The sequence below is a fragment of the Oryx dammah genome, unplaced genomic scaffold, assembly GCF_014754425.2.
Source record: "Oryx dammah isolate SB20612 unplaced genomic scaffold, SCBI_Odam_1.1 HiC_scaffold_2, whole genome shotgun sequence".
Lineage (NCBI taxonomy): Eukaryota > Metazoa > Chordata > Mammalia > Artiodactyla > Bovidae > Oryx > Oryx dammah.
In genome coordinates this window covers 40,050,210-40,077,837 of record NW_024070186.1, presented here as the reverse complement: position 1 = coordinate 40,077,837, position 27,628 = coordinate 40,050,210, and the positions used below count along the sequence as shown (strand labels likewise).

At 42.1% G+C, this 27,628-nt stretch overlaps 1 protein-coding gene across 1 annotated transcript in view; it reads left to right on the top strand.

Moving 5' to 3' along the window:
- The first annotated feature begins 14,022 nt into the window (after window positions 1-14,022).
- MINDY4B (MINDY family member 4B) overlaps window positions 14,023-27,628 on the top strand; it is a 39,833-nt gene continuing 26,227 nt past the window's right edge. The window contains exons 1-4 of the mRNA XM_040265198.1: window positions 14,023-14,129; window positions 14,651-14,678; window positions 16,335-16,502; window positions 26,921-27,040. Coding sequence (XP_040121132.1) covers window positions 14,023-14,129; window positions 14,651-14,678; window positions 16,335-16,502; window positions 26,921-27,040 — 423 coding nt within the window. The remainder of the gene's footprint in view (window positions 14,130-14,650; window positions 14,679-16,334; window positions 16,503-26,920; window positions 27,041-27,628) is intronic.

The following is a 27,628-nucleotide window of genomic DNA, read 5'->3' as shown; positions in this document are numbered from 1 at the left end:
GGTTGCAAAGAGTCGGACACGACTGAGCGACTGAACTGAACTGATACCAATCACTGCCAACCCAGACTTGTTTTCAAGCCCAAGAAATAATTTTATTACAGTTATATTGGAAAAAATAATATAAGACCATCCATCATCCAGGAGGCACTGGTAAATACTTAATATTTATATGATTAACATGCAAGCTTGATACAACCTGGTACATTTGGCTAGGGGATTAGTCTCAAGTTCTATGTTTTCTTTTTCTATTTACTGTAAGTTTTTACATAATTATATATCAATAGCAAAATTATTAATAAACTATATTTCAGCAATTGAAATTTTTTAATGCTTATAGGTTTTAATACAGTTATTCCTCTTCAAGAATTTTTTTTTTTCTCATAGGGAAACTTTTTACTAGAAATTTCTATCAAAGACACAATAACTATAATTATATACTTTTGGCTCTTGTGTAAGGTTTTTTGGACTAAATTCCTTTAAAAATACAAATTTTAAATTACTGGTTATGAACACAGATATTTTAAACTTTTTATTATGGAAAATTTCAAATATACACCTGATTAAAGAAAGTAATATAATGAAGCCCTGTTTACCTATTACATGTCTTCAACTGCTAACTCTGGGCCAACTTTCTTTCATCTATATGGACTCATCCACTTCAGATCCTCCTAAAGTGGGTTATTTTGAGGCATATCCCAGATATCACATCATTTCACCCATAAATATTTTAGTGTATATCTTAGGATAAAGACTCTTCTTTAAAAACATGATCATATCACTCTATGTTATTATGATCAAACATACAGTATTTATTCACTTTTTAAAACATATAGTATTTAGTTTCCTCCATAAACTTTTTTGTAGGATCCAAATAAATTCCTTATATTGCAATCAGTTGATATATCTCTTTTAGTGTATAGGTTACCTGGAGTTTACCAATGATCTTCTGGCTTGTCTAAGCCACATACCTGGAGTCTCTCCATCAAGGCAAGGACATCCTAACACCTTCATCTCTCCTCTAGACCCCCAGGGGGTTTAGCCCAGAATCACTGCAGGTCATGGCTCCCAGAGCAGGCGTGTGGCTTATTACCTTGGTCCCCAGGCCTGGGCCAACCCGGACAAGGGCAGGACCAGAGTCCAGCACCCAATCCTGTCTTGGGTTGAGATATTTCTAGTCCTTATCAGGCCATTCATCAGCCAGGGCAGTAATTAGGACTTGTTGGGAGCACTAGACAACCCAGGTCTGTTTCACCTAAAGCCTGAAATTCTTTCCCAGGTTAAGAAGGTTCTATGCTGAGACTTAGTCAATTTGTATAGTGACTAAGACACAGCAGTCCCCAACCTTTTTGGCACCAGGGACCAGTTTTGTGGAAGACAATTTTTCCATGGCCAGGGGGACGGTGGTGGCGAAGGTTTCAGGATGATTCAAGAGCATTACATTTATTGTGCACTTAATTTCTGTTATTATTACATAAACTCAGATCATCAGGCATTAGATCCCAGAGGTTCAGGACCCCTGGTAAAAGACCATCTAGGTCAGGGGTCACTGAACTTTTTCCGTAAAGGGCCAAATAGTAATTATCTTAGGCTTGGAAGGCCATACGATCTCTGTCACAACTATTCAACTCTGCTGTTGAGTCTAAAAGCAGCCATAGACAGCAAATAAATAAGTGTGGCCGTGTTCCAATTAAACTTTATTTCTGGACACAATCTGGGATTTCATATAATTGTCATAAATATGATTGTGCATATTACATAATTACACTATTAAATAGTCAAATATTTTCTGTCATGAAATATTATTCTTTTAATTCATTTTCAACCATTTTAAAACGTAAAAAGCATTCTTAGTTTGCTGGCCACACATAAACATATGGCAAACCAGATTTGTTGGTCCATGGGCTGTCATTTGTGAAGCCCTGATCTAGCCGAACCTTCTCATCTCTTTTAACTGAGAATTAAACTGAGGACCAGAGATGTGAATTAACTCACCCAAAGTCACACAGCAAGTTTGATGGCAGAGGTCAAATTAGAGCCCCCAAGGTACCAAAGAATAGAATAGTATGCAAGAAGAGTGCACTCAAGAACCATTCGAAAGACCAAGGACAGACAACCAGAGCTTGTACTCGGTGCCATATGGATACATAATGACAATAGACAGCCTGACTACAGTGCCCGTTTCCTAGTAACCACAGCCTCTCTGATGAAAGATTGCTCCCACTTGTTATTTATAACTTATTTCCCAATAGGGAGGGTGAGTGATTTGTTTATATTTAGTTACAAGAGCCAGGGAAACCCTGATCTACCATCTCAGGATAGACACAAACCTTATAGCCACAGCTGCCAGGAGACGGGAGAAAGCAAAGAAAGCTGCAGCGTACAGCGTGGTCTCTGTTACCAACAACAGGGGTCACATAGAGCAATTACCAACTGCCTGACACAAATAACAGATGGTGTGAGGGGAGACGGGAGGGAATGGATGCATTCCTATTTATGCTCTACGGAGGCAGTCATTACAAAAACCTTTCTACACCTTGTTCATTACTGGGAGCATCTGTTAATTTTGCCTGCCTTTTGACTTTGTTAGCTTTACTTTGCTTCTGGCTCCTAGAATTATGCTTCTGAAAATGAATCCTTCTGTCTTTGAAGGGGTTTTCTTGATTCCATAGAAAATTGAATGACCTGAAGTCCAAGAAGAGAGCTCCAAGCATTACAGAACCGTGAACAGCCTATTAAATAGAAGAGAGTTAATAGGCCTGAGTCAAGAGTTTCCAGGTGGAGTTGGGTAGAATTAACAAATGAAGCCAAAATCAGAGAAGGTATGCACTGAAGGGGTTATCTGGAGATTACCTAGTATTGTCCAGCATCTTATTTTACTTCGGCAGGCTCAGAGAGGGTAGGTGACTTTTGTAAAATCACACAGCAATTTGAGTATGCTCTTATCTCATTACTTGCTGCCCCATGACCTTTCTGCTGCCTGAACAGCCTCTAAAACAAGGCAGAAACTATTTCAAAGCAGGCAGAGGTGGAGGGTCAACATGATGAGTAGGTGTAGAGCCTTCACTTCTTTTCATCTACAGATGTAAACAGACAATTATGTGTCACTGCACAATCATAGGAAAGTGGTCAAAAAGCAACTTTTTTTATAAGACTGAGAAAGACAAGCCCTAAAACAACAACCCACCACTATTTGTGTGGTGCTTTTCAGTTAACAGAGATCCACATCCCCCTGAGTTTTGTAAAAACTCTAAGAGGTCAACAGAGCAGAAATTGTCCTTGTTTTGAAGAGAATCCAGTAAAAGTCATAGACATTTGCTATGTCCCAATGTTCTAAATGCTTCTTAGGTATGAATAAATCCTCATAGTGATCCACTAATGCATTTAAAATTATCATCCCCATTTTTCAAGGTTAGAAAGGCAGAGAGGTGAAATGATTGGTCCAAGATCACTGCCAGTATCTAGATATGGTAGACACACCCTAAGGTGACCTCCCTACCCCAACAAATCACAATTCTGTATGATACCTTTCCTTTGAGTGTCAGCGGGACTTATGACTTGCTTCTTATCAACAGAATATGGGATATAGAAGGATATTACCTAATGATAAAATGGTCAATTCTCCAAGAACACATAATAATTCTTAATATGTATGTGCCTAACAACAGACCATGAAACTTCAAGAGGCAAAAACTGATAGAGCTGCAAGGAGAAATAGATGAATCCACTATCATAGCTGGAATCCACTATCATAGCTGGTATTAATATATCAATACCCCCTCCCAGAAATGGACAGATCCAATAGGTGGAAAATCAGTTAGGACATAGTTTAATCCAACAATGCCATCAATCAACTGGATATAATTGACATACAAAATACTGCATCCAACCAGAAGCAGAATATATGTTCTTCTCAAGCTCACATGGAATGTTCACCAAGATAGACCACATTCTGGGCTATAAAACACACCTAACATACTATAAGTGGAGAAAGCAATGGCACCCCACTCCAGTACTCTTGCCTGGAAAATCCCATGGATGGAGGAGCATGGTGGGCTGCAGTCCATGGGGTCGCTAAGAGTTGGACACGACTGAGCGACTTCACTTTCATGCATTGGAGAAGGAAATGCCAACCCACTCCAGTATTCTTGCCTGGAGAATCCCAGGGATGACGGAGCCTGGTGGGCTTCTGTCTATGGGGTTGCACAGAGTCAGACACGACTGAAGCGACTTAGCAGCATCAGCAGCAACATACTATAAGATATTAGGTTGGTACCCACATTCTATTAGGTATTAGATAGGCCATGAAATACATTTACCTGGTCCACCACTTGAACTCTTATATTTGTTACAAAAGCTAACAAATTTAAAAGAATAACAAATATACAGTGTCTACTCAGACTACAATGGAATAAAGTGAGAAATCTATAATAGATAACTGGGAAATCCCCAAATATGTGGAGATTAAACATACTTCTACATAGGACATGGGTCAAAGAAGAAATCTCAGGATAACTAGATAAAAATAAAACACAACTTATCAAAATTTGTGGAATGCAGCAAAAGCAGTGTTTAGAGGGAAATTTATAGCATTGAATGAAAATGAAACTTATAGCATATATTAGTTAAAAAAGACCTAAAATCAGTCATCTAAATTTCCACTTTAGGAAACTAGGAAAAGAAGAGTAAATTCAATCCAAAGCAAGGTAAAGAAAACAAATAATATATAAAACTAGAACAGATATCAATAAAATTAAGAACAGGAACTCAACAGAGAAAATCTATGAAACCAAAAGCTGGTTCTTTGAAAAGATCAATAGAATCAATGAAGCCTCTAGCCAGACTAAGATAAAAAAGAGAGAGGATGCAAATAACTAGTAGCAGAAATTAAGGGGGGACATCACTGCAAATCTCATGGACATTAAAAGGGTAATAAATGAATACTATAAGCAACTCTATGCTCACAAATTTAATAACTTAAAATAATAAAACTGACCGGTTCCTCGAAAGACACAATCTGCCAAAACTCATACAAGAAAGAGACCACCTGAAAAAGCCAACAAACCATGGCAACGGTGGTAGGATATCACTCTCATAATTATGTTACCTGATATGGCAAAGGTGAAGGAAATTTGCAGATGTAATTAAAGTCCCTAATCAGTTTGACTTTCAGTTAATCAAAAGGGAGAGTACTCTGGGTGGGCCTAGTCTAATCAAATTAGTTTTATTATAAGAGAGCTTAGGCTTTCCCCAAGATCAGAAACTTGAAGCAGCAGAACCTCCCTTTTTCTTTCTGGTCTTGAAGAAATAACTTCTACAGTCACAAGGAAATGAATTCTTCCAACAACTAATGTGAGTTGAGAAGAGAAGATGAGCCTAGATGAGAATACAAGGCCTGTCCAACAGACTTGTGAGACCCTAGGCAGAGGATTCTAAACCACGTCTAGACTCCTGACCCGGGGAAATGGAGATAATATCCCTGGGTCAGGAAGATTCCCCTGCAGAAGGAAAATGGCAACCCACTCCAGCATTCCTGCCTGAAAAACCCCAGGGACAGAGGAGCCTGGTAGGCTACAGTCTGTGGGGTTGCAAAGAGGTGAAGATAACTGATGCATGCATAGAAGAGGAGCAAAAATTCCCACCCACTCTGACTCCAGAACATGTGCTTTAAATACTGGATCTCAGATTCTTGCTGACATCAACTGGGAGACTTTTTCCCCCCCAAAGAAATGAATTCTCTATTTCTCCAACACCACCTAGGTGTTCTACAGTTGAAATACCAAGTATTTTAGGAATTCTTTGGACAAAGACCAAATATATTTCCTATCGTACCACATTGGTCTTTAAGACCTTTCAGAGCAGGACTATGATCCAACACGAGTATCTAAGTGACCAACCAAAGACCACATGCCCACTGGTGGAGGGACCAATGCCCCAGTCTTCATGCTTGAGCACTTCTGATTTCTCATTGTATCCCTAGCCTGTGCTACCACCTATAAAATGCATAAAGGTAGGAAAAAGTAAAACTTTTAAAGGAGAATTTTTAATATATAAGAGGCAAGAAAACATTGATAAAAGGTTAAGAATTTTCACATAAGTCATATTCATTATAATTCTTTGAGTCAAAGGAGACTCAGAAAGTGAAGCTCATAGAAATGAAGTAACTTTTCCAAGGTTAAGGTCACAAGGGAGGCTCTGGCATTTGACCTTGGGCCTGACACTCTCTTTCTCTTCCTTACCACACCACCAAGGAATAAAAGGGGGAATATATCAGCTATCTTCTAGTTTCCAGGCCTTAAGGAAGGACTTAATCAAAAAATTTCTGTCTCCACAGAAAGAAGAACTAAAGAAAATGAAAGATTAAACCGCAAAGGATTTAACTTAATCCTAAGGAAGAGCTTTCCATGGGTAAGGTTAATTAAAATACTTAACAAGATTTTATTTAAGAAAAAACACCAAAAGGCACTCAAATTCTCCTTCCAGATTTCTATATATAAAGCCTCCTATGAAAACAGCAAGAAGAAAAGTTGGGGATCATTTTGCAAGCTAGTCAAAACACTTGCAAGCACAAGGTTTTTCAGATTTGACCGTAAGGATGAACTGGGTAACACTATAAAGATCAATCATAGTTTGCTTAGAAACTACAGCAAATATTAATAACATTAAGTGTTCACATGTTAATTTCCAAGTTTGGAATAAAAGCTAGTTTTTCTCATGAAATTATTGGAATTATTTTTCAAAATTATCAACAAAGAAAGCAAATGGATTCAGGCACAAGTTTCTGTACTTTCATAGTATATTTCCTTTATAGACAAATGATTTCAGGCCCTCCACCATCCTCCCTAACTCCCTGACTCACTGCAGGGTTGCAAAACTTCCCTCCTCTCCCATAATCCTGCTTTGTACTCTCCTTTTGCTGCTATGCATCCACTGCTGTGTGAGACCTTGTATTCAGGCTGGATGCTTTGATACACCACAGGCAGTCTAGGGAGATTTAGGTGACTTCACATGCCATGTGGTGGGAACAAAGGTATCAAAAAGTGAGGGAGACAACCCTAAATTCTACATATTTCTATACCCCTCTCCCACCTTATCTCTCCAGATCTGGCTCAAGATCCGCCAATTCCATCTTTTCTTTTCACCCTACTTCTACACCCAGGCTCTAAGTTCTTTGACAAAATGCCCAAGAGAGACTGCCTTCCTCTGAATATAGCTAAATCACATTCTTAACTCCTGATGTCATCTACAGACCAGTCCTTTCCATTCTAGAACCTTTATCAACATCTAACTGCAAAGAAAGATAAGAGAAGTAAAGACAGCACTTTCTTGATTGAAAAGAATGGGACCACAAATTCCAATTTAGGAATACAAGGAACAAGAGGGACTAGGCAACGGATGCTCACAAACAATGGTAAAACTTGGCATTATGTAGCAAAAGTTTTTAAATAACCATATCATTTGGTTCAGGCAATCTACTTTTTAGGATTAAACAAGATAAATAAGATCTGTGTAAGTAAGTGATATCAGAGAAGGCAATGGCACCCCACTCCAGTACTCTTGCCTGGAAAATCCCATGGATGGAGGAGCCTGGTAGGCTGTAGTCCATGGGGTCGCTAAGAGTCGGACATGACTAAGTGACTTCACTTTCACTTTTCACTTTCATGCATTGGAGAAGGAAATGGCAACCCACTCCAGTATTCTTGCTTGGAGAATCCCAGGGACAGGGGATCCTAGTGGGCTACCTTCTATGGGGTCGCACAGAGTCGGACACGATTGAAGTGACTTAGCAGCAGCAGCAGCAAGTGATATACCATTTTCATAGATATGCAACTATTGCCATTTTACAGATGAATAAACTGGCTGCAGAAAGGTTAAATAACTAGTCCAAGGCCATACAGCTAGCAAGAGGTGAAAACATGATTCAAAACAATTGGGGCCCAGAGGCCTTGCTCTTTACCACTCTGCTCTCCCACCTGTCCCCTGCATTCCCATAGCTCCAAGGCACCATTAAAACTATAAAGGAGGAAATGAAAAAGAATTTCTTTATGCCTCTTATGTTTACAACAAAAATACTGAACCCAAAGGAAGTTTATGAGACGTCTGAATATTAAATGGTTAAACAATCACTAAAAGTTAGTTTAAGAAAGCTGGAGGTAGAGCATCCTCGAGCAAAAGTGGTTGATGTGGTATCTTGCTGCATTTCCATATACAATCAGGCCCCTCAGCTCTGACCCTCACTCTAGTCGTAATAAATCCACATGGCCTCTTTGCTTTGACCTCTTAGTCTTCCCAAGATTTTACAAACCTCAAAATCAGAAATGTCATAGAGAAAGTGACCTCCTGCTTAAGAGGTTCAATTTCAAACAGAAAAGATAGGAATCCTTTTCTAATAACCAGTATTTGTTTTTGATTAAAAAAAAAAACCCACTGTATTTCTCAGCATTCTCCAGAGAAACAGAACCAGCAGAATATAAGAATCTCTCTTTCCATGTGTATACACATATACATTGGCCAGGGCTTCCCTGGTGGCTCAGACGGTAAAGAATCTGCCTACAATGTGGGAGACCCAGGTTCGATCCCTGGGTCGGGAAGATCCCCTGGAAAGGGAATAGCAACCCAGTCCAGTATTCTTACCTGGAGAATTCCATGAATAGCAGAGCCTGGCTGGCTACAATCCATGGGGTTGCAAAGAGTTGGACATAACTGAGTGACTAACACTTTCATGTATACTGGCTGCACAAATGTGGGGACTGACAAGTCTAAAATATGCTGGGCAGGCTGGCAGACTGGGGGTCCAGGAAGAAGCTGACACTGCAGATTCAAGTCTGAAGGCTGTTTACAGGCTGACTTCCCTTCTACTGTTGGGGATCTTGGTCTTTTCCCTTAAGGTCTTCAGTTCCAGTTCCAGTTCCAGTTCAGTCGCTCAGTCGTGTCCGACTCTTTGTGACCCCATGAATCGCAGCACACCAGGCCTCCCTGTCCATCACCATCTCCCGGAGTTCACTCAGACTCACGTCCATCGAGTCCGTGATGCCATCCAGCCATCTCATCCTCAGTCGTCCCCTTCTCCTCCTGCCCCCAATCCCTCCCAGCATCAGAGTCTTTTCCAATGAGTCAACTCTTCGCATGAGGTAGCCAAAGTACTGGAGTTTCAGCTTTAGCATCATTCCTTCCAAAGAAATCCCAGGGTTGATCTCCTTCAGAATGGACTGGTTGGATCTCCTTGCAGTCCAAGGGACTCTCAAGAGTCTTCTCCAACACCACAGTTGAAAAGCATCAATTCTTTGGCACTGAGCCTTTTTCACAATCCAACTCTCACATCCATACATGAAAACAGGAAAAACCAGAGCCTTGACTAGACAGACCTTAGTCGGCAAAGAAATGTCTCTGCTTTTGAATATACTATCTAGGTTGGTCATAACTTTTCTTCCAAGGAGTAAGTGTCTTTTAATTTCATGGCTGCAGTCACCATCAGCACTGATTTTGGAGTCCAAAAAAATAAAGTCTGACACTGTTTCCACTGTTTATCCATCTATTTCCCATGAAGTGATGGGACCGGATGCCATGATCTTCATTTTCTGAATGTTGAGCTTTAAGCCAACTTTTTCACTCTCCTCTTTTACTTTCATCAAGAGGGTTTTTAGTTCCTCTTCACTTTCTGCCATAAGGGTGGTGTCATCTGCATATCTGAGGTTATTGATATTTCTCCCAGCAATCTTGATTCCAGCTTGTGTTTCTTCCAGTCCAGCGTTTCTCATGATGTACTCTGCATAGAAGTTAAATAAGCAGGGTGGCAATATACAGCCTTGACGGACTCCTTTTCCTATTTGGAACCAGTCTGTTGTTCCATGTCCAGTTCTAACTGTTGCTTTCTGACCTGCATACAGATTTCTCAGCAGGCAGGTTAGGTGGTCTGGTATTCTCATTTCTTTCAGAATTTTCCACAGTTTATTGTGATCCACACAGTCAAAGGCTTTGGCATAGTCAGTAAAGCAGAAATAGATGTTTTTCTGGAACTCTCTTGCTTTTTCCATGATCCAGCAGATGTTGGCAATTTGATCTCTGGTTCCTCTGCCTTTTCTAAAACCAGCTTGAACATCTGGAAGTTCACAGTTCACGTATTGCTGAAGCCTGGCTTGGAGAATTTTGAGCATGACTTTACTAGCATGTGAGATGAGTGCAATTGTGTGGTAGTTTGAACATTCTTTGGCATTGCCTTTCTTTGGAATTGGAATGAAAACTGACCTTTTTCCAATCCTGTGGCCACTGCTGAGTTTTCCAAATTTGCTGGCATATTGAGTGCAGCACTTTCACAGCATCATCTTTCAGGATTTGAAATAGCTCAACTGGAATTCCATCACCTCCACTAGCTTTGTTTGTACTGATGCTTTCTAAGGCCCACTTGACTTCACATTCCAAGATGTCTGGCTCTAGATGAGTGATCACATCATCATGATTATCTGGGTCGTGAAGATCTTTTTTGTACAGTTCTTCTGTGTATTCTTGCCACCTCTTCTTAATATCTTCTGCTTCTGTTAGGTCCACACCATTTCTGTCCTTTATCGAGCCCATCTTTGCATGAAACGGTCCCTTGGTATCTCTAATTTTCTTGAAGAAATCTCTAGTCTTTCCCATTCTGTTCTTTTCCTCTATTTCTTTGCATTGATCGCTGAAGAAGGCTTTCTTATCTCTTCTTGCTATTCTTTGGAACTCTGCATTCAGATGCTTATATCTTTCCTTTTCTCCTTTGCTTTTCTCCTCTCTTCTTTTCACAGCTATTTGTAAGGCCTCCCCAGACCTCCATTTTGCTTTTTTGCATTTCTTTTCCATGGGGATGGTCTTGATCCCTGTCTCCTGTACAATGTCACAAACCTCATTCCATAGTTCATCAGGCACTCTATCTATCAGATCTAGGCCCTTAAATCTATTTCTCACTTCCACTGTATAATCATAAGGGATTTGATTTAGGTCATACCTGAATGGTCTAGCGGCTTTCCGTATTTTCTTCAATTTGAGTCTGAATTTGGTAATAAGGAGTTCATGATCTGAGCCACAGTCAGCTCCTAGTCTTGTTTTTGTTGACTGTATAGAGCTTCTCCATCTTTGGCTGCAAAGAATAGAATCAATCTGATTTCGGTGTTGACCATCTGGTGATGTCCATGTATAGAGTCTTCTCTTGTGTTGTTGGAAGGTGGTGTTTGCTATGACCACTGCATTTTCTTGGCAAAACTCTATTAGTCTTTGCCCTGCTTCATTCTGCATTCCAAGGCCAAATTTGCCTGTTACTCCAGGTGTTTCTTGACTTCCTACTTTTGCATTCCAGTCCCCTATAATGAAAAGGACATCTTTTTTGGGTGTTAGTTCTAAAAGGTCTCATAGGTCTTCATAAAACCATTCAACTTCAGCTTCTTCAGCATTACTGGTTGGGGCATAGACTTGGATTACTGTGATATTGAATGGTTTGCCTTGGAGACGAACAGAGATCATTCTGTCATTTTTGAGATTGCATCCAAGTACTGCATTTCGAACTCTTTTGTTGACTATGATGGCTACTCCATTTCTTCTGAGGGATTCCTGCCCGCAGTAGTAGATATAATGGTCATCTGAGTTAAATTCACCCATTCCAGTCCATTTTAGTTCGCTGATTCCTAGAATGTCGATGTTCACCCTTGCCATCTCTTGTTTGACCACTTCCAATTTGCCTTGATTCATGGACCTGACATTCCAAGTTCCTATGTAATATTGCTCTTTACAGCATCAAATCTTACTTCTATCACCAGTCACATCCACACCTGGGTATTGTTTTTGCTTTGGCTCCATCCCTTCATTCTTTCTGGAGTTATTTCTCCACTGATCTCCAGTAGCATATTGGGTACCTAATGACCTGGGGAGTTCCTCTTTTGGTATCCTATCATTTTGCCTTTTCATACTGTTCATGGGGTTCTCAAGGCAAGAATACTGAAGTGGCTTGCCATTCCCTTCTCCAGTGGACCATATTCTGTCAGACCTCTCCACCATGACCTGCCCGTCTTGCGTTGCCCTGCAGGCATGGCTTGATTTCATTGAGTTAGACGAGGCTGTGGTCCTAGTGTGATTAGATTGACTAGTTTTCTGTGAGTATGGTGTCAGTGTGTCTGCCCTCTGATGCCCTCTTGCAACACCTACCATCTTACTTGGGTCTTCAACTGATAGGAAAAGTCCCACCCACATTATGAAAGATAATCTTCTTTATTCAAAATCTACTATTTAAATGTTCAGTTCAGTCACCCAGTGATGTCCAACTCTTTGCGACTCCATGGACTGCAGCATGCCAGGCCTCCCTGTCCATCACCACCTCCCGGAGTCTACCTAAACCCATGTCCATTGAGTCAGTGATGCCATCTAACCATCTCATCCTCTGTCATCCCCTTCTCCTCCTGCCTTCAATCCTTCCCAACATCAGGGTCTTTTCCAACGAGTCAGTTCTTTGCATCAGGTGGCCAAAGTATTGGAGTTTCAGCTTCAGCATCAGTCCTTCCAATGAATATTCAGGACTGATTTCCTTTATGATGGACAGGTTGGATCTCTTTGGAGTCCAAGGGACTCTCAAGGGTCTTCTTCAACACCACAGTTCAAAAGCATCAGTTCTTTGGCACTCAACTTTCTTTATAGTCCAACTTTCACATCCATACATGACCACTGGAAAAACCATAGCTTTGACTAGATGACAAACCATAGTTTTTGTCTGCAAGGTAATGTCTCTGCTTTTTAATATGCTGTCTAGGTTGGTCATAACTTTTCTTCCAAAGAGCAAGAGTCTTTAATTTCATGCCTGCAGTCACCATCTGCAGTGATTTTTGAGCCCAAGAAAATAAAGTCTCTCACTGTTTCCATTGTTTCTCCATCTATTTGCCATGAAGTGATGGGACCAGATGCCATGATCTTAGTTTTTTGAATGTTGAGTTTTAAGCTACCTTTTTCACTCTCCTCTTTCATTTTCATCAAGAAGCTCTTCAGTTCCTCTTTGCTTTCTGCCATAAGGGTGGTGTCATCTGCATATCTGAGGTTATTGATATTTCTCCCGATAATCTTGACTCCAGTTTGTGCTTCATCCAGCCTGGCATTTTGTACATTGCATATAAGTTAAATAAGCAGGGTGACAATATACAGCCTTGACATACTCCTTTCCCAATTTGGAAACAGTACACTGTTCTAATCTGGTTCTAACTATTGCTTCTTGACCTGCATACAGATTTCTCAGGAGGCAGGTAAGGTGGTCCGGTATTTCCATCTCTTGAAGAATTTTCCACAGTTTGTTGTGATCCACACAGTCAAAGACTTTGGTGTAGTCAATAAAGCTAGGTACCGTAGCCTAACAAGTTAGGTGCATAAAATTAACAGTCATAACCATCAACATTCTTCATTATGCCAGTTATTAAAGCTACAATTCATTCAGCTAATAGGAAAAGACATACTTTTAAATTTATCCCCAAAAGAAATCAAATCAGTCCTTCTTCAAATTGTGTAAGGTTTTTGTGTGCTAAAATCCATATCAAGTTGGCCTTGATGTGGCCAGTTTCTTCCTCAGCCTACACTTTACCCAATAGAAGTTGATACTGTTTTTCAATATCATCATGATGGCTTTTAGTCTCTTTGACTACACATTTCCAAGGAGGCAACACAGCATAAGGTGCTATCACATTCCACTAACATGATATCTCTCATCAGTTAAATTATCCCAGTTGCTTTGATACAGATAAGTAATTGCAGTCCTTTTGTTTATAAATCTGCGTCTTGGATTAAACATTCATGGTATCCATACAGTGAAGAAAAAGAGAGAAGTATTCCACCCCTAATGAAAGTTTAATCAGGATCTGATAGCTCAGAGCTGCAACTGTGTGGCGTGATCTCCTCATTGGTCAAAACGTAGGGACTGCACACACGTCACCTGGGCATCTTTGCCAGCCATCTCATTTCACTGCCAGCCTGCTCTCTCTCCCATTTGAACAACTTCCTTCTTCCAATTCTTTACATTATCTAATAGTTATGGAGCCCTCAGATGAGCCACAAAACTCCCAAGGGCTGGATTTAGAGGAGATAACTAGAAAGATTTTATTTCTTGACAAATGGAGGGAAATCTTTAGTTATCACCGGTAAGATGTTCTCATTTTCTCAATCCTCTAGAACCAGAGGGATTTCTTTTTTTTTAATTTTATATATTTCTTTTTGGTCTTTTGGGGGTCTTCCTTGGTACACTGACTACTCTCTTTTATTGTGGTGTGCAGGCTTCTGATTGCAGTGACTTCACTTGTTGCAGAGCATGGGCTGTACGGCTCCTGGGCTTCAGAGCAGAGGCTCAACAGTTTTGGCGCACAGCTCCAAGGCATGTGGGATCTTCCTGGATCAGGGATGGAACCCCTGTCTCCTGCATCGGCAGGTGGATTCTTTACCACTGAGCCACCAGGGAAGCCCCCCTAGAACCAGGGAGATTTTACATGGCTAAACAACCAGCTTTTACACTTGCTATGTGAGAAGTGTCCATTACAGATTTACATTTAAAATGCTTCAGGTATAACTGTTTGCAGAAAAAGCATCCCAAGCAAAGTGGAGGTTTGAGGGAATAAGGGTTGAACAGACTGAGTAATTTTCTTGATGTTTTCTCTTTCATTTATAGGTTGGGAACCAATAATACAACTTCTCAGGTAATTACTTTTCTCAAAGCCAGAGTGTTTTCCTCTAGTTGCTTCTTCAAACAATCACATTAACAGCATAATCTCCATTTATTCTGTGCATGTAATGTCACTCGGGCATTTGGCATTTAATGTGTGAAAACACAAAACTGGAAACCCTGTTGGAGATCTTTTCTTGGGCTTTCTTTTTTCATAAAAATCTCTTCTTACTTTTACGAGCTACTTTGCATCATTAAAAGCACCATATGGTTATTATTTTCAAAAATAAAAATCATATGAGAATCTAGAGTTCCTACACTTGTGAAATAGCACTAGATTCTGACTTCCAAGTGCTTCAGTGATCCTGAAGAAAAGTAGTTCTGAAAATAGTTATCATACTTATTCAGCTCCTGAAAAATTGTTTTCCTTCACCGTCTTCAAATAAGGAAAAGATGACTGAATTCAGATGTTAAAAGGTATTTTAAAATCTGTTATACAATATAAGATGAAAGATGTTTTCCTCTCCTGTCACCTGAAAAGGTTAGAAGGTAACAGGCTTTGTATTTCAGATATTAATTCAATCACTGAACAAACTCTGCACAAAATATTAAGGTGATTTTCCTGGCACTAATGTATAATACAGTCAAACAACTGAATTATTAATATTTTAACTATAGCACTAAAGCACCTTGCTCCAAGTAACATAGGATCAAAAACCTTATTATTTCTGCTGAAACTCTCTTAGCCAGTCTACATCACAGTCAGAGAGAGACTATTTCAGTCCTAGAAGTATTAAATGGAGCTAGCTATCATTTGGAATAGATTAGTCAAAAGATAAAACAATCTTTGCAAGGATAAAAATAAATAAATGTTGAGTTAAGCTTTCCACAAGGTGAGGGAAACCCCCTGCTACAAATGTAAAGATTTCCATGTGATTTACAAAATGCATCTTATCCCGTTAGTAGTCTATGACTGGGAAGCTGTGTTTCTGAGATAAAGTATCTTAGCCTCTAGGACTCCAGAAAACAAGGAAGGCAGTTTCCTTCATGTTTCAGCTACCAATTGGTCAGACATGTTTCATGACATTAGGATAGAAGTCTAAACCAAGTGGAAGAAGAACTGATGCTATCTTATATTTAAATGCTGTAAGAATCAGTTAAGAAAAGTAAAAATGGAATTTTTTTTCCTTAAAGATAGAGAGTGGTTTTTTTAAGGAAGAAAATCATTGCACTCACTTGCTAAGGATCAGGAATCTGAGAGAATTAAAAGAAGGTAACCTGACTTTGTTTATTGGCCAGTTAACAATATAATGAGAAATACTTTGTATAGACTAGAAAGGTTCACTCTTGTTTATAAAATGTTGTCTCCTCAAAACAAGAGACAGTAACATTTACAACTGTCTATAAACATAACTTCAAGTCAAGGTCTTGAAAGCATTAATTATGTTTCCATAGTTACACTTAACCTCATCGAGTCACATAAAACTTGGGAGAACCCCTTTGACACAGACACTGGGATTTTTCTGCCTCTTTTATATCTATTTATGATCATTTTCAGACATCTCTAAAAGGGAGACAACATTTTATGAACACTGATATTTCAGGGAGAAGGAAAAGAGAAGGAAAGCAAAGTAAAAGGTCATCACCAGCTGTTTGCTTTGTTTTTTGGTGGTGGTGGCATTTTACACAGAATCATGAAGGTGACCGTGTATCTGCTGGTGAAACTGAAGATGGAACAGGAAGGCCTCAGCCAAAAGGACAAGGTCATTTGCCATCAAGTAGCCTTTGTTCTGTTCCCAAACCCTCTATCATCTCTTCAAAATCGGGTGGCTTTCCTGTCTCCCTAGCAATGGCCACGGTAAGTATAGCTTGTCAATTAAACATGAGACGAAACGTAATCTTCCCCAAACAACAAAGCTGGGGGAATCTAATCGGCTGTCATGTGAGAGTATTATGGAAGATAAGACGACGGACAGTTGTTATTGCTAAAGGAGAATATAATGAACGTGACTTATGTGTGGTATTTTTCAAGGACACTGGTGATGTTACAGTCTTTCCTTCCCAAACTCTGAGAGTCTCTCTTTATTGACTGCCTCAATCTGACAGCTAAATGTGAAGGCATGAGGGTGTTAAACTCAAACAATTGACCATATGAGGTAGGATGGGGTAGATGATAAAGACGGCAAAGGTGGAAAAATGAGGTAGATGTGGGAGACAGGACCCCTGTGCTGTGTGGACAGGAGGAAGATGGGGAGCCTTCCCCGGCTCAGTCCTGCAGCAAACACACGATCCCAAGGAGGAAACACTTTCTGGGGTGCCAACTAATAGTCAGATTTGAAGCGAACCTAAAAGTTTGAGAATCCAAGTGGATTTGGAAGCTGCTGCTGCCAGGGACCATTTGCTCCATTCAAACCTTGACCAAGGTGGGGGCAAGGGGCTGAGGCAGAGACCCAGCCACATCTCCTTGTGTGGTCTGGGGGCAATGTCTTGGCAAGTGGCCAAAGAACCAGCTGTTATGGTCAATGAGGCATGGTTGGGACCTGGGGAAGCAAAGCCAGGGATCAAGGAAAGGAAAAAAAGTACCAGCGAGGCTGAGCGATCCTTCCAACAGGATTGTCCTCCAATTTCGCCCTTTCAATCACAGTGAACATCAGGGATAATTTCTCCACATTCAGCCCATCCCCTCAGACTATATTCTAGAGATATAGGCAGAGGCCTCTCCTTGAGGCCCTAAGAACAAAAGTAGGAAGAGGTACTTTCTTCCTGAGGACACGCTGCCCTGCACCTGGTTGTACTCTCAGAACACACCCAGGACCAGCCTGACCATCCGGGCAAAGACCAGCAAGGCTGCAGTCAGGCCACCATGGACAGAAAGTTCTGAAGTCTGTGCCATAGGCAGGATCCCTGCTGGGAGGGTGGGGTGGGGGCCGGACCCCTTTCTGGGGGTATCTCACAGTCTCCACCTGACTTGTGAGCCCAGAGGCCAGGATGGCCCTTACTGCAGTATTTCCAACCTCAACATAACCCATACCTGTTCCTTAGACTCCCAGATGGGGCATCATCACACACAGACTATAGCCCCCATGTCCTTCATCTTCACGCACATCCTCACAGGCTTCACGGAGCAACTCTCTCCACTGCCGGAGTGGCGGTACAAACGTGCTGGGAGGCACACGTGCTCTTTCTCATCATCACAGACCTTTCTGCCTCAACCCACCTTCCCCCTTATGCTCGAATGCTGGATGTCCCAGGCAGACAGGCTGGCAGGGCTCTCAGAGATGCAGTACTTGGCTCATTGGTGGCCCAGCCCCTGGATGGCACGTTAACTTGTATCTCAGGCATCTAGTTTATCACTCTCCTTTTGAATAATTAAGACAGGTAAAGTGTCATCCTGTTAGAGTCTCCAGCCTCCATGGTTATTCTGCTTACGACGTGCTATAGGAACAGTAGTTAGGGCAACTGAAGTCATCCCTCAGTATCCTGGGGGACGGGTTTCAGGCACCCCCAGAGGAAACCAACCCCCACCACACTCAAGTCCCTTATATAAAATTGCCTAGCACCATCGGTCCCCCAGTATCCTCAGAGACAGAGGGCTGAGTGTAACTGTATTTTACGTACAAGGTCTTTAATGAACAGTCTTTGTTGTTGTTCAATCACTCAGTCATGTCCAACTCTGTGACCCCATGAACTGCAGCACGCCAGGCTTCCCTGTCCTTCACCATCACCTTGCTCAAACTCATGTCCATTGAGTCGGTGATGCCGTCCAATCATCTTGTTGTCTGTCGTCCCCTTCTCCTCCTGCCTTCAATCTTTCCCAGCATCAGGGTCTTTTCCAATGAGTCAGTTCTTCGCATCAGGTGGCCAAAGTATTGGAGCTTCAGCTTCTGCATTAGTCCTTCCAATGAAAATTCAGGGTTGATTTTTCTTTAGGACTGACTGATTTGATCTTGCTGTTCAAGGGACTCTCAAGAGTCTTCTCCAACATCACAGTTCAAAAGCATCAGTTCTTTGGTGCTCAGCCTCCTTCTGTATGGATAGTCCAACTCTCACAAGCATACATGACTACTGGAAAAACCATAGCTTTCTCTAGATGGACCTTTGTTAGCAAAGTAACGTCTCTGCCTTTTTTTTTTTTTTTTTTTTCTGTCTAAGTTGTCATAGCTTCTCTTCCAAGGAGCAAGCATCTTTTAATTTCAATCTTTAATAAACAAGTATTACTAGCCACCAATGAATTTCTATGGAGAAGGTCATTTTAAAATTTACACATATCAGGAAACAGGAAATAGACTACCTTTTATATGCAAAACAGAGAAAACCATTATTCTATACTAGTACTGTATTTGCCTGCAAATGCACACAGAATTTTCCAGAAGATTTCCTAAAATGTGACAGTAGTGGCAGGGGGGGAGGAGGGGGTGGAGGGACAAAGGACTTAGGGCAGGGAGAAGTGTCAGCATAGCTTTTTGTGCTATCTGGATTTTGAATCATGTGCATGGACAATCTATTTTTTAAAACACCATTATAGGACTTCTCTGGAGGTCCAGTGGTTAGGACTCTGCGCTTCCAAGGTGGGGCATGTGTGTTCCATCCTTGGTCAGGGAACTGAGATCCCACATGCTGTGTGGCACAGTGCCCTGACCCTCCCACCCCAAAAGACAAAAAGTGCATTTTTAAAAATGCCTTTATGCATTTTAAAAACAGGAAAAAAAAAAAGAGGCAGTCACCAATGTTTCCAAAGTCTTCTAGTTTCTCTCTATACTGTGGAGGCCAGTGAGCCTGGGTCTGAATTCTCCCACTTGTCTACAAACATAGACATGATGCAATTGGAGACCTTCTCAGTGACTTTTCCAAGATAATTCTCTCCCTTTGGAAGAGGCTTGGAGACAAAAGAATCAGACTTGATGGAGTGTTTAAGGAAGTCCCAGAAGAAGAGAGAATTGATTTTTCTTCAAAAAAGCTGAATTTGGATGAATTCCAATTATCAGGACCAAATGATAGTGTGTCCTTTAAACAGCAGCAGCATTAATTAAACACACCCTGGGATTTCAAGATGATGAGCCTTGGGACTCTGAATACGCATGTCCAGGAGTCAGTGTAGAAGCTTGATCAGACCAGTTGTAAAGGACATTTCGGCAGTGTAGCCGCCTGGCAAATTTTCAGGGTGATTGGATCCTCATTCTCACATGAGAGCACCTTTTGTCAGCGTCCTGCCACTCTCGCTGTCCCCCTCCACTTGGAATTGGGATGCGTGGGGCTTCCTGACTTTGGCACACGCTTTTTGCTGGGAATCTTGAGAAAGTAAGGAGTGGGCAATGCACACAAGGCCCCTTCACTGTCTCTAATTCTCCTGTTTCTTGCTTTTTGCTGCCCTATATCCAGTGCTACAGCCTTCTCCCTTCCCCAGCCTCACATCTTACAGTGTGTGTGGTGTAATGAATGGCCAGCCAGGCTGCTGACCCAGGTGAGATCCTCGGAGAAGGTGAGAGTCCTCCTCAGGGCTCATCCCCTCCCCCACATCTCATCCCCTCCCCACCCCCTCCCCCCTACTGCTGCTGATCTTCCCACCAGCAGCAGCTTCCATCCTCCTCCAGAGACAACCCTTCTGCAGAACCCAGCCTGGAACACATTCTTCTTGCCTCTTTTATCAGCAGCCAATAAACAAAACTAGGGGTTTGCCTAGTGGTTATTTGGAATGCCACCCAGCAGGATCATCTAAAAAATGTAATATGGGAGATCAAAATATTCTGGGGGAGACCCAGAAGAGTGAAGCTCTAACAGAGGATAACAGGCAATGGGTTGGCTTTGAGTTACCAGAGCCTGGTGACTCCAGCATGTTGTTATTGTTCAATTGCCCAGCCGTGTCAGACTCTTTGTGACCCCATGGATCGCAGTACACCAGGCCGCCCTGTTCCTCACCATCTCCCAAAGTTTGCCCAAGGTCACGTCCATTGCATTGGTGATGCCATCCAGCCATCTCATCCTCTGACGCCCTCTTCTTCTACCCTCAATACTTTCCAGCATCAGGGACTTTTCCAATGTGTCTGTTCACATCAGATGACCAAAATACTGGAGCTTCAGCTTCAGCATCAATCCTTCCAATGAGTATTCAAGGCTGATTTCCCTTAAGATTGACTGGTTTGATCTCTTTTCTGTCCAGGTGACTTTCAAGAGTCTTCTCCAGCATCACAGTTCGAGGGCATCAATTCTTCATTGCTCTGCCTTCTTCATGGTCCAGCTCTCATAACTGTATGTGGCCACTGGGAAGACCATAGCCTTGACTATACGGACCTTTATCGACAGAGGTCTGGCTGACCTTTGTCAGCACAGGTCTAATAGATGGTCTTGAGTAGATGTTTATTTAATTAATTAATTCACTGCCTCTGGACAATATCCAAGAGAAGCATCTCAGTACAGGAGAGTGGATATCATCTGTGTGCCCCTTCAGACACTTGTTCTACCCCTTGCCACTCTGTTTACTGCCCTGGAGACTGAGCTGTACTCAATTCATCAATAGGGCTCCCTCCTCTGACTTCCTGTTGGGTTTGAACAATGGGAGCCCTGGAGGGAGGGATGGGAATGAAGTCAGGTTGAGCAAGCTGGCAGAATCCCTCTCCTTTGAAGGCAGTGCTCCCCCAGGACTCTTTTCTTCCTTCCCCACCTCCAGATCTAGGAGACATAACAACTTCTCATTCTTGGTAGCTCTGGCACTCTACATTAGCCCTTGTGGTTTCCCCACATGCAGCCATCATCTTTGTAAACAGTCCCTGAATTAAACTTTCCTCAAGTCAATTATCCTGACTTGAGTGCCATCTGTTTCCTGCTGGGACCCTGACTGGTGCCAGCTGAAAAGTTTGCATTTGAGACCTGGCAGTACCATTTACTAGCTATGTGACCTTGGGCAGGCCACTTCACTGTTCTGGGCCCCAAGTTCTTTAACTGTAAAATGAAAGGGCCAAATTAGATTTTAATTCAACAAATACTTCTTGCGAGCCTACTGTGTACCAGGTACTGCACCAGATGTTGAGAAACGGACAGTGACCATGACCAGGTCTAGAGATTACCACTCTTCTTGGGGGGCTGATTTAGAAATGTCTTAGGACTCACTAGTTCTACATTCCCTGATTCTACAATGGTCCAGCAATTTCTAAAGCAGGAAAGGATTCAGGAAAGGAGCTTCAAAGAGAATTATTCTACTTCAAGTTGTGAAGTATGGTGATCTGCCTGAGCAATGGATAGAGACAGGTGGTCACAGGGAAACTCTAAGCCCAGGGAGAAGGGACAAGGCAGTCAGGGTGAGGAAACGAATCTGTTGGGAAGAATGATCTGTGGGTGCGTGCATGTGTGTGTGTGTATGTGTGAGAGAGAGAGAAATAATGATCATCATCCTTATTATCATCACAGCAATCAGGAAAGAGAGGTAAGTATTCCTGGAAAACTAACAAAGTAAAGAGAGAAAACTACAAACCCTGCTTGACTGTGTTAAAACAATAACACTCATTACAGTCGTTTATTAGGACCATTTACCATTTGTGTCTAGTTACCAGGCAGCATAAAATATATGTATCGTTTACTGTGTGTCAGTTTAATCTTGTTATAAATTATGTTGATATGAAAGTCAGTGTTGGGGGGGATAAACTGGGAGAATGACATATACACACTACTATATATAAAATATATATAATATAAAGATACTCTGGGTCGGGAAGATCCCCTGGAGAAGGAAATGGTCTTTCCTTCTCCAGTATTTTTGGAGAAATATTTCCAGTATTTTTGCCTGGAGAATTCCACAGATAGAGGATCCTGGCAGTCCCCAGTCCATGGGGTTGAAAAGACTCGGACACAACTGAGCGACTATCACTCATATATAAAATAGATGTCTAATAAGGGTCTATTGTGGGTTTCCCTGGTAGCTCAGATGGTAAAAGAATTTGTCTGCAATGCAAGAGACCCGGGTTCGATCCCTGGGTTGGGAGGATCCCCTGGAGAAGGGAATGGCAACCCCTTCCCGTATTCTTGCCTGGGAACTCCCAAGGACAGAGAACCCTGGCAGGCTACAGTCCACAGTGTCGCAGAGAGTCAGACATGACTGAATGACTAACACACACACATAGACACACACATGGGGCCTATTGTATAGTACAGGGAACTCTTCTCAATACTCTGTAATGACTTATATGGGAAAAGAATCTAAAAAAAGAGTAGATATATGCATATGGATAACTGATTCACTTTCTTGTACACCCGAAACTAACACAACATTGTAAATCAACTATACCCCAATAAAAAATTTTTTTAAAGTCAGTGTTACATAAGTAAGGTGGGTCATCTTCATTGCCATGCTGGCCAGTGGGGGCTGCCCCGAGGGGCTTGTAGCCCCTCTGCTCTAGGCCTTCCCAAGATGCGTCTGGATGGCAATGCTCCCTAAGTTGGAAGGGGCAGCTGGCAACATAAACAGGAGTTTGATTTGGCTTACTGAATTTTTCAGTTGAATTTGAATTCTAAGCTTTCTTAGTTCTGACGGTCTTAGTCTGTCACATTACCCACGGTTTCTCCTCCCTTACTCCTGCCAGTCTCTGGTCTTTTTCCATCTGGGCTGAAACTTTCTTCCATGCAGCATAAGATGATCCAGCATAGACAGACTGTGTTTTCACAGAGGTAATAACAGCACTTATGGTTCCCAGAGTCCTTTCCATACATCTCTTGTAGTGGGATAGCTTTCCATTTTAGGGATAGAGGCTGAGCCAGGGGTTATCCTCATTTCAGAAGAAGCAAAGAAAGTCTTAGGTTTGGCAATCAGTCAGCAAGGAGCAGAGCAGGGGCTTCTCAATCCTGGAGTCAGGAGTGAGCCATTTTCCTTCTGTGCTATGCAGTCTTGATGTCAGAGAAACACTTCCCATCCATATGCAGTCCTCTGCCCAGGAGTTGGTGGCCCTTTTTGGTTAGAGCGCACACCAATTCTGTCTTCCAAGAGCAGCCTTTGTGTCTTCTGCTCCCTCCCATTGACAGACACGGGGCACATCATTTTCCCTCAAGGGCAGTTTTGGGCTCTTTCTCACTCTGAAATGTATCTGCCTCTTTTTCTCTGTTGTTGTTCAGTCGCTAAGTCATGTCTGATCCTTTGCGACACCATAGACTACAGCATGCCACGCTTCCTTATCTGTCACCATCTCCTGGAGTTTGCCCAAGTTCATGCCCATTGTATTGGTGATGCCATCCAACCATCTCATTCTCTGTGGTCCCTTTCTCCTTCTGCCTTCAATCTTTCCCAGCATCAGGGTCTTTTCCAGTGAGTTAGCTCTTCATAGCAGGTGGCCAAAGTATTGGAGCTTCAGCTTCAGCATCAGTCCTTTAAATGAATATTCAGGGTTGATTTCCTTTAGGATCGACTGGTTTGATCTCCTTTCTGTCCAAGGGACTCTCTTGGTATATACAGCCTTTGATGGCCTTGCTGTACTCCTTTTTCTCCATCGAGACAATCTTTTCTTGCAAAGGTAGGAGTGGGGTGGCCAGGAAATAAACTCCAGCCACAGGTGGCACTAGTGGTAAAGAATCTGCCTGCCAAAACAAGAGATGCAAGAGACATGGGTTCGATCCTTGCATCTGGAAGATCCCCTGGAGAAGGAAATGGCAATCCACTCCAGTATTCCTGCCTGGCAAATCTCTTGGACAGAGGAATCTGGTGGGCTACAGTCCATGGGATCACAGAGTTGGACACAAATGGAGCAACTTAACATGCACGGACGCATGGAAGCAGACCCTGGTCGGACCTTGAGAAGACTGTTCCAGATGCATGCTTCTCCTGCAGGTGTCCTTGGAAACCATCAGAGTTTGCTCTGCACACTGCTGAGAAGAGGTACTCTGGCTCTGGATCAGTTGTGCTCCATGTTCCATTTGTCCACACTCTTCAACTAGCTCCAAATGCCTGAGCGTGCTGCTCAAAACACTCCAGAATCAGATTCAAGGTACTTTCCAGTCTGAGCTTCCACTGACTTTCTGCCCCATGACCCTGGAACACACACACACAATGTTCTAGTCTCACTGAACTGCTCGCTGTCCCCAGATACCTTGGTACCATGTATGTGCATTTGTAGGTCTTCCTCTCTGCCCCACCTCCCCTCCTTTACAAGTGACAGGCCATTGTATGATCTGTTGCAGAGTGTGGGACGTGTCCCTGAGCTGGAGTATGGGGTGTTTGGGGCTGTGGCAGTAAGTGACATTGAATAACATGTGGTTGCGTCATGGAGATTCAGGCCCCTCTTCACTCTGGCAGGCCAGGGAGAAGACCAGTTAAGGGGCAGGACATGTTCACATCTTCTTTCATAGCTCAGTCGGTAAAGAATCCACCTGCAGTGGAGGAGACTGGGTTTGATTCCTGGATCAGGAAGTGGCAGCACACTCCAGTATTCTTGCCTGGTAAATTCCATGGACAGAAGAGCCTGCTGGGCTATAGTCCATGAGGTCACAAGAGTCGGACATGACTTAGCTACTAAACCACCACCATCATCTCCCTTTTTAATTAAAAAGACTGCAGGGTTCAGTCAGAGACTTCATAGAGAATGGTTTCTAGCATGATTCAATAAGATCATTTTATTTCTATTATATATTTATGTATTTACTTTTGGTCACCATTCTGTACAGTTTTTTTATTTTTAATTGGATTATAATTGCTTTATAATGTTGTGTTAGTTTCTGCTGTACAACAACATAAGTCAGCTATGTGTGTATATATATCCCTCTTCCTTGAGCCTTCCTCCCAGCCTCCCCTCATCCCACTCCTCTAGGTCATCGTAGAACACTGGGCTGAGTTCCCTGTGCTATACAGCAGCTTCCCATTAGCTATTTTACACATGGTAGTATATATATGTCAATGCCAGTCTCTCAATTCGCCCCTCCCTCTCCTTCCGCTACTGTGTCCACAGTCCATTTTCTGTCTGCGCTTCTATCCTGCCCTGCAAATAGGTTCATCAGTACCATTTTTCTAGGTTTCGTATATATATGCATTAACATATGGTGTTTGCTTTTCTCTATTTTTTATTATGGCAAGTGACTTTGATTCCCCATTAAGGACATGGTGTAAAGGGTCCTTTTAAATATTTAAATAAACATTTTAAATGTTTTCTAAATTACCAAAGAGTGGCCCAAGCTAATGAGCGATATTAATTCAACAATGATCAGTACATAAAAATCACAGCAGTCATAAGGAAGGCACATACAGGATTGAAGCTGGGAGGCGGCTCAGTGCTGTTAGATTGGGTGTGCATCCCAGCTCGGCTTCTTCTGACTGGGTGATCTTCTGCAAATACTTTCCTGTAAAAGGAGGATAGTTATAAAGTAGTCATTTTATAATGGTCAATTATAAAATGGGACCTTTCTCAAAGAATTAAATTAACATAATGAACTCAAAGCCCTTAGCCCAGTCCTGGCACACAGAAAATGCTCAATAAATACTAGATGCCATTTGCCAGCCTTGTTCAAATGCCACCTCTTCCACAAAGCTTTCACTGACTGCTTCAGTCAGAAGGCGTCTTCACTCCTGGCACTTTGTCTAAAGAATGTCACACATTCTTTATTGGACATGGTTGCAAGGTTAGACTCTTTACGCATCTATACCCCACATAGGACCTAACACATACTAAAAGATTCTTGTGTCTCTGATTATAAAGGCATTCCCTTTTTGTCATGTGTTTGGTTTACAAAGGCTTGTACCAAGCTTTTGGGGATTTTCTAAAAGGCTCTCTCTAATCTCAACATGCTGCAGAGTACCCAGAAAAAAACATAAAGATTCTAGGGCAAGAACAAAGGCTGCTTGGTGAATACCATTTACACCTCTATCACACTCAGGTTACAATCATAGAGGCCTGCCTAGTCCCTTTTTCCAGAGCAAGAGAGAAAGACCCAAAGGCAGGAGAGGCAGAGGTTCCAGAGTCATGGATGGAGGGACAAGAGGCATGAAAACAGAACAGCAGTCTTATCATGGATGGTAAGAGCGAACAGGGAAGATGGCTGGCAATGGAAAGTGAGACAGACACAGGGACAAAACTCAGATGGGGACAACAGGTGCAGAGTTGACACTCTGGGCCTTCAGGATAAAGTGTCCTAAGTGAACCTGATGCAGAGGGCTGGACAATCACGCTCAGAGGGACAGAGTAATGTGCTAACCTGACTCTAGGAAAGGGATAGGCCCACCTCCGTGATTTCACCACCTGGCTTAGGACTGTTTGCTAAGGGCTGTGTCTAGGAAGAATACCCTTTGAACCATTGTTCCCCTTTTTTCAGAAACTGCGCCAGACTCTCTTTGGAAATACCATCCAGGTCTTCAGCTCTGACTGGACAAAGGCTTATTTCCAGTTTCATGAGCCTTTTTCTGACCTGGCTTTCGCGTTGCAAGTGGGAAAGGTAAGCGCAGGTGATCTCTTTTTTAATCCTATGCTCCCTGTGTTTCCTTCCATCCTCTTCCATATAAATACATGTTTTCATTATAATCAAATGTAGAAACATGTTTATAATTTAAAATGTAAACTTAAATGATTACAGACTTAGTGTGTTGAAAATTCTAACACGCTATCAAGGATGTAATAAAGTCTCAAACTCCTCCCTACCCTCCTCCAAATTCTGCTTTTCCTAGCTCTTCTTTCAAAGTTCTAAGCATCACTAAGAATTTAGAGGTAGAGAGAGATCTAGGAATTTCTGACTTGTTTTAAAACCTCAATAATTCATATCATTGATCGTTAGCCACACAGAATTTCAAGAGCTAGCCGACTAGTTCCTTACTTCCTGCAAATCTCAAAGCTGAATGTGAGACAGGAGCACAGTGAAGGTAGGACAGAGGAAGACAGACAACCTGGGGTATTGGCTATAATGCTCCACAGAGAAGCAAGTCACTGCAGGTTCTAGTCTGGCCACGGCACCCAGCCATACTCCATAGAGAGGTGTGGCATTGTAGAGTGCAGTGTCCTCTTGCTAAGCCTAGGGGTGCTGTGCATC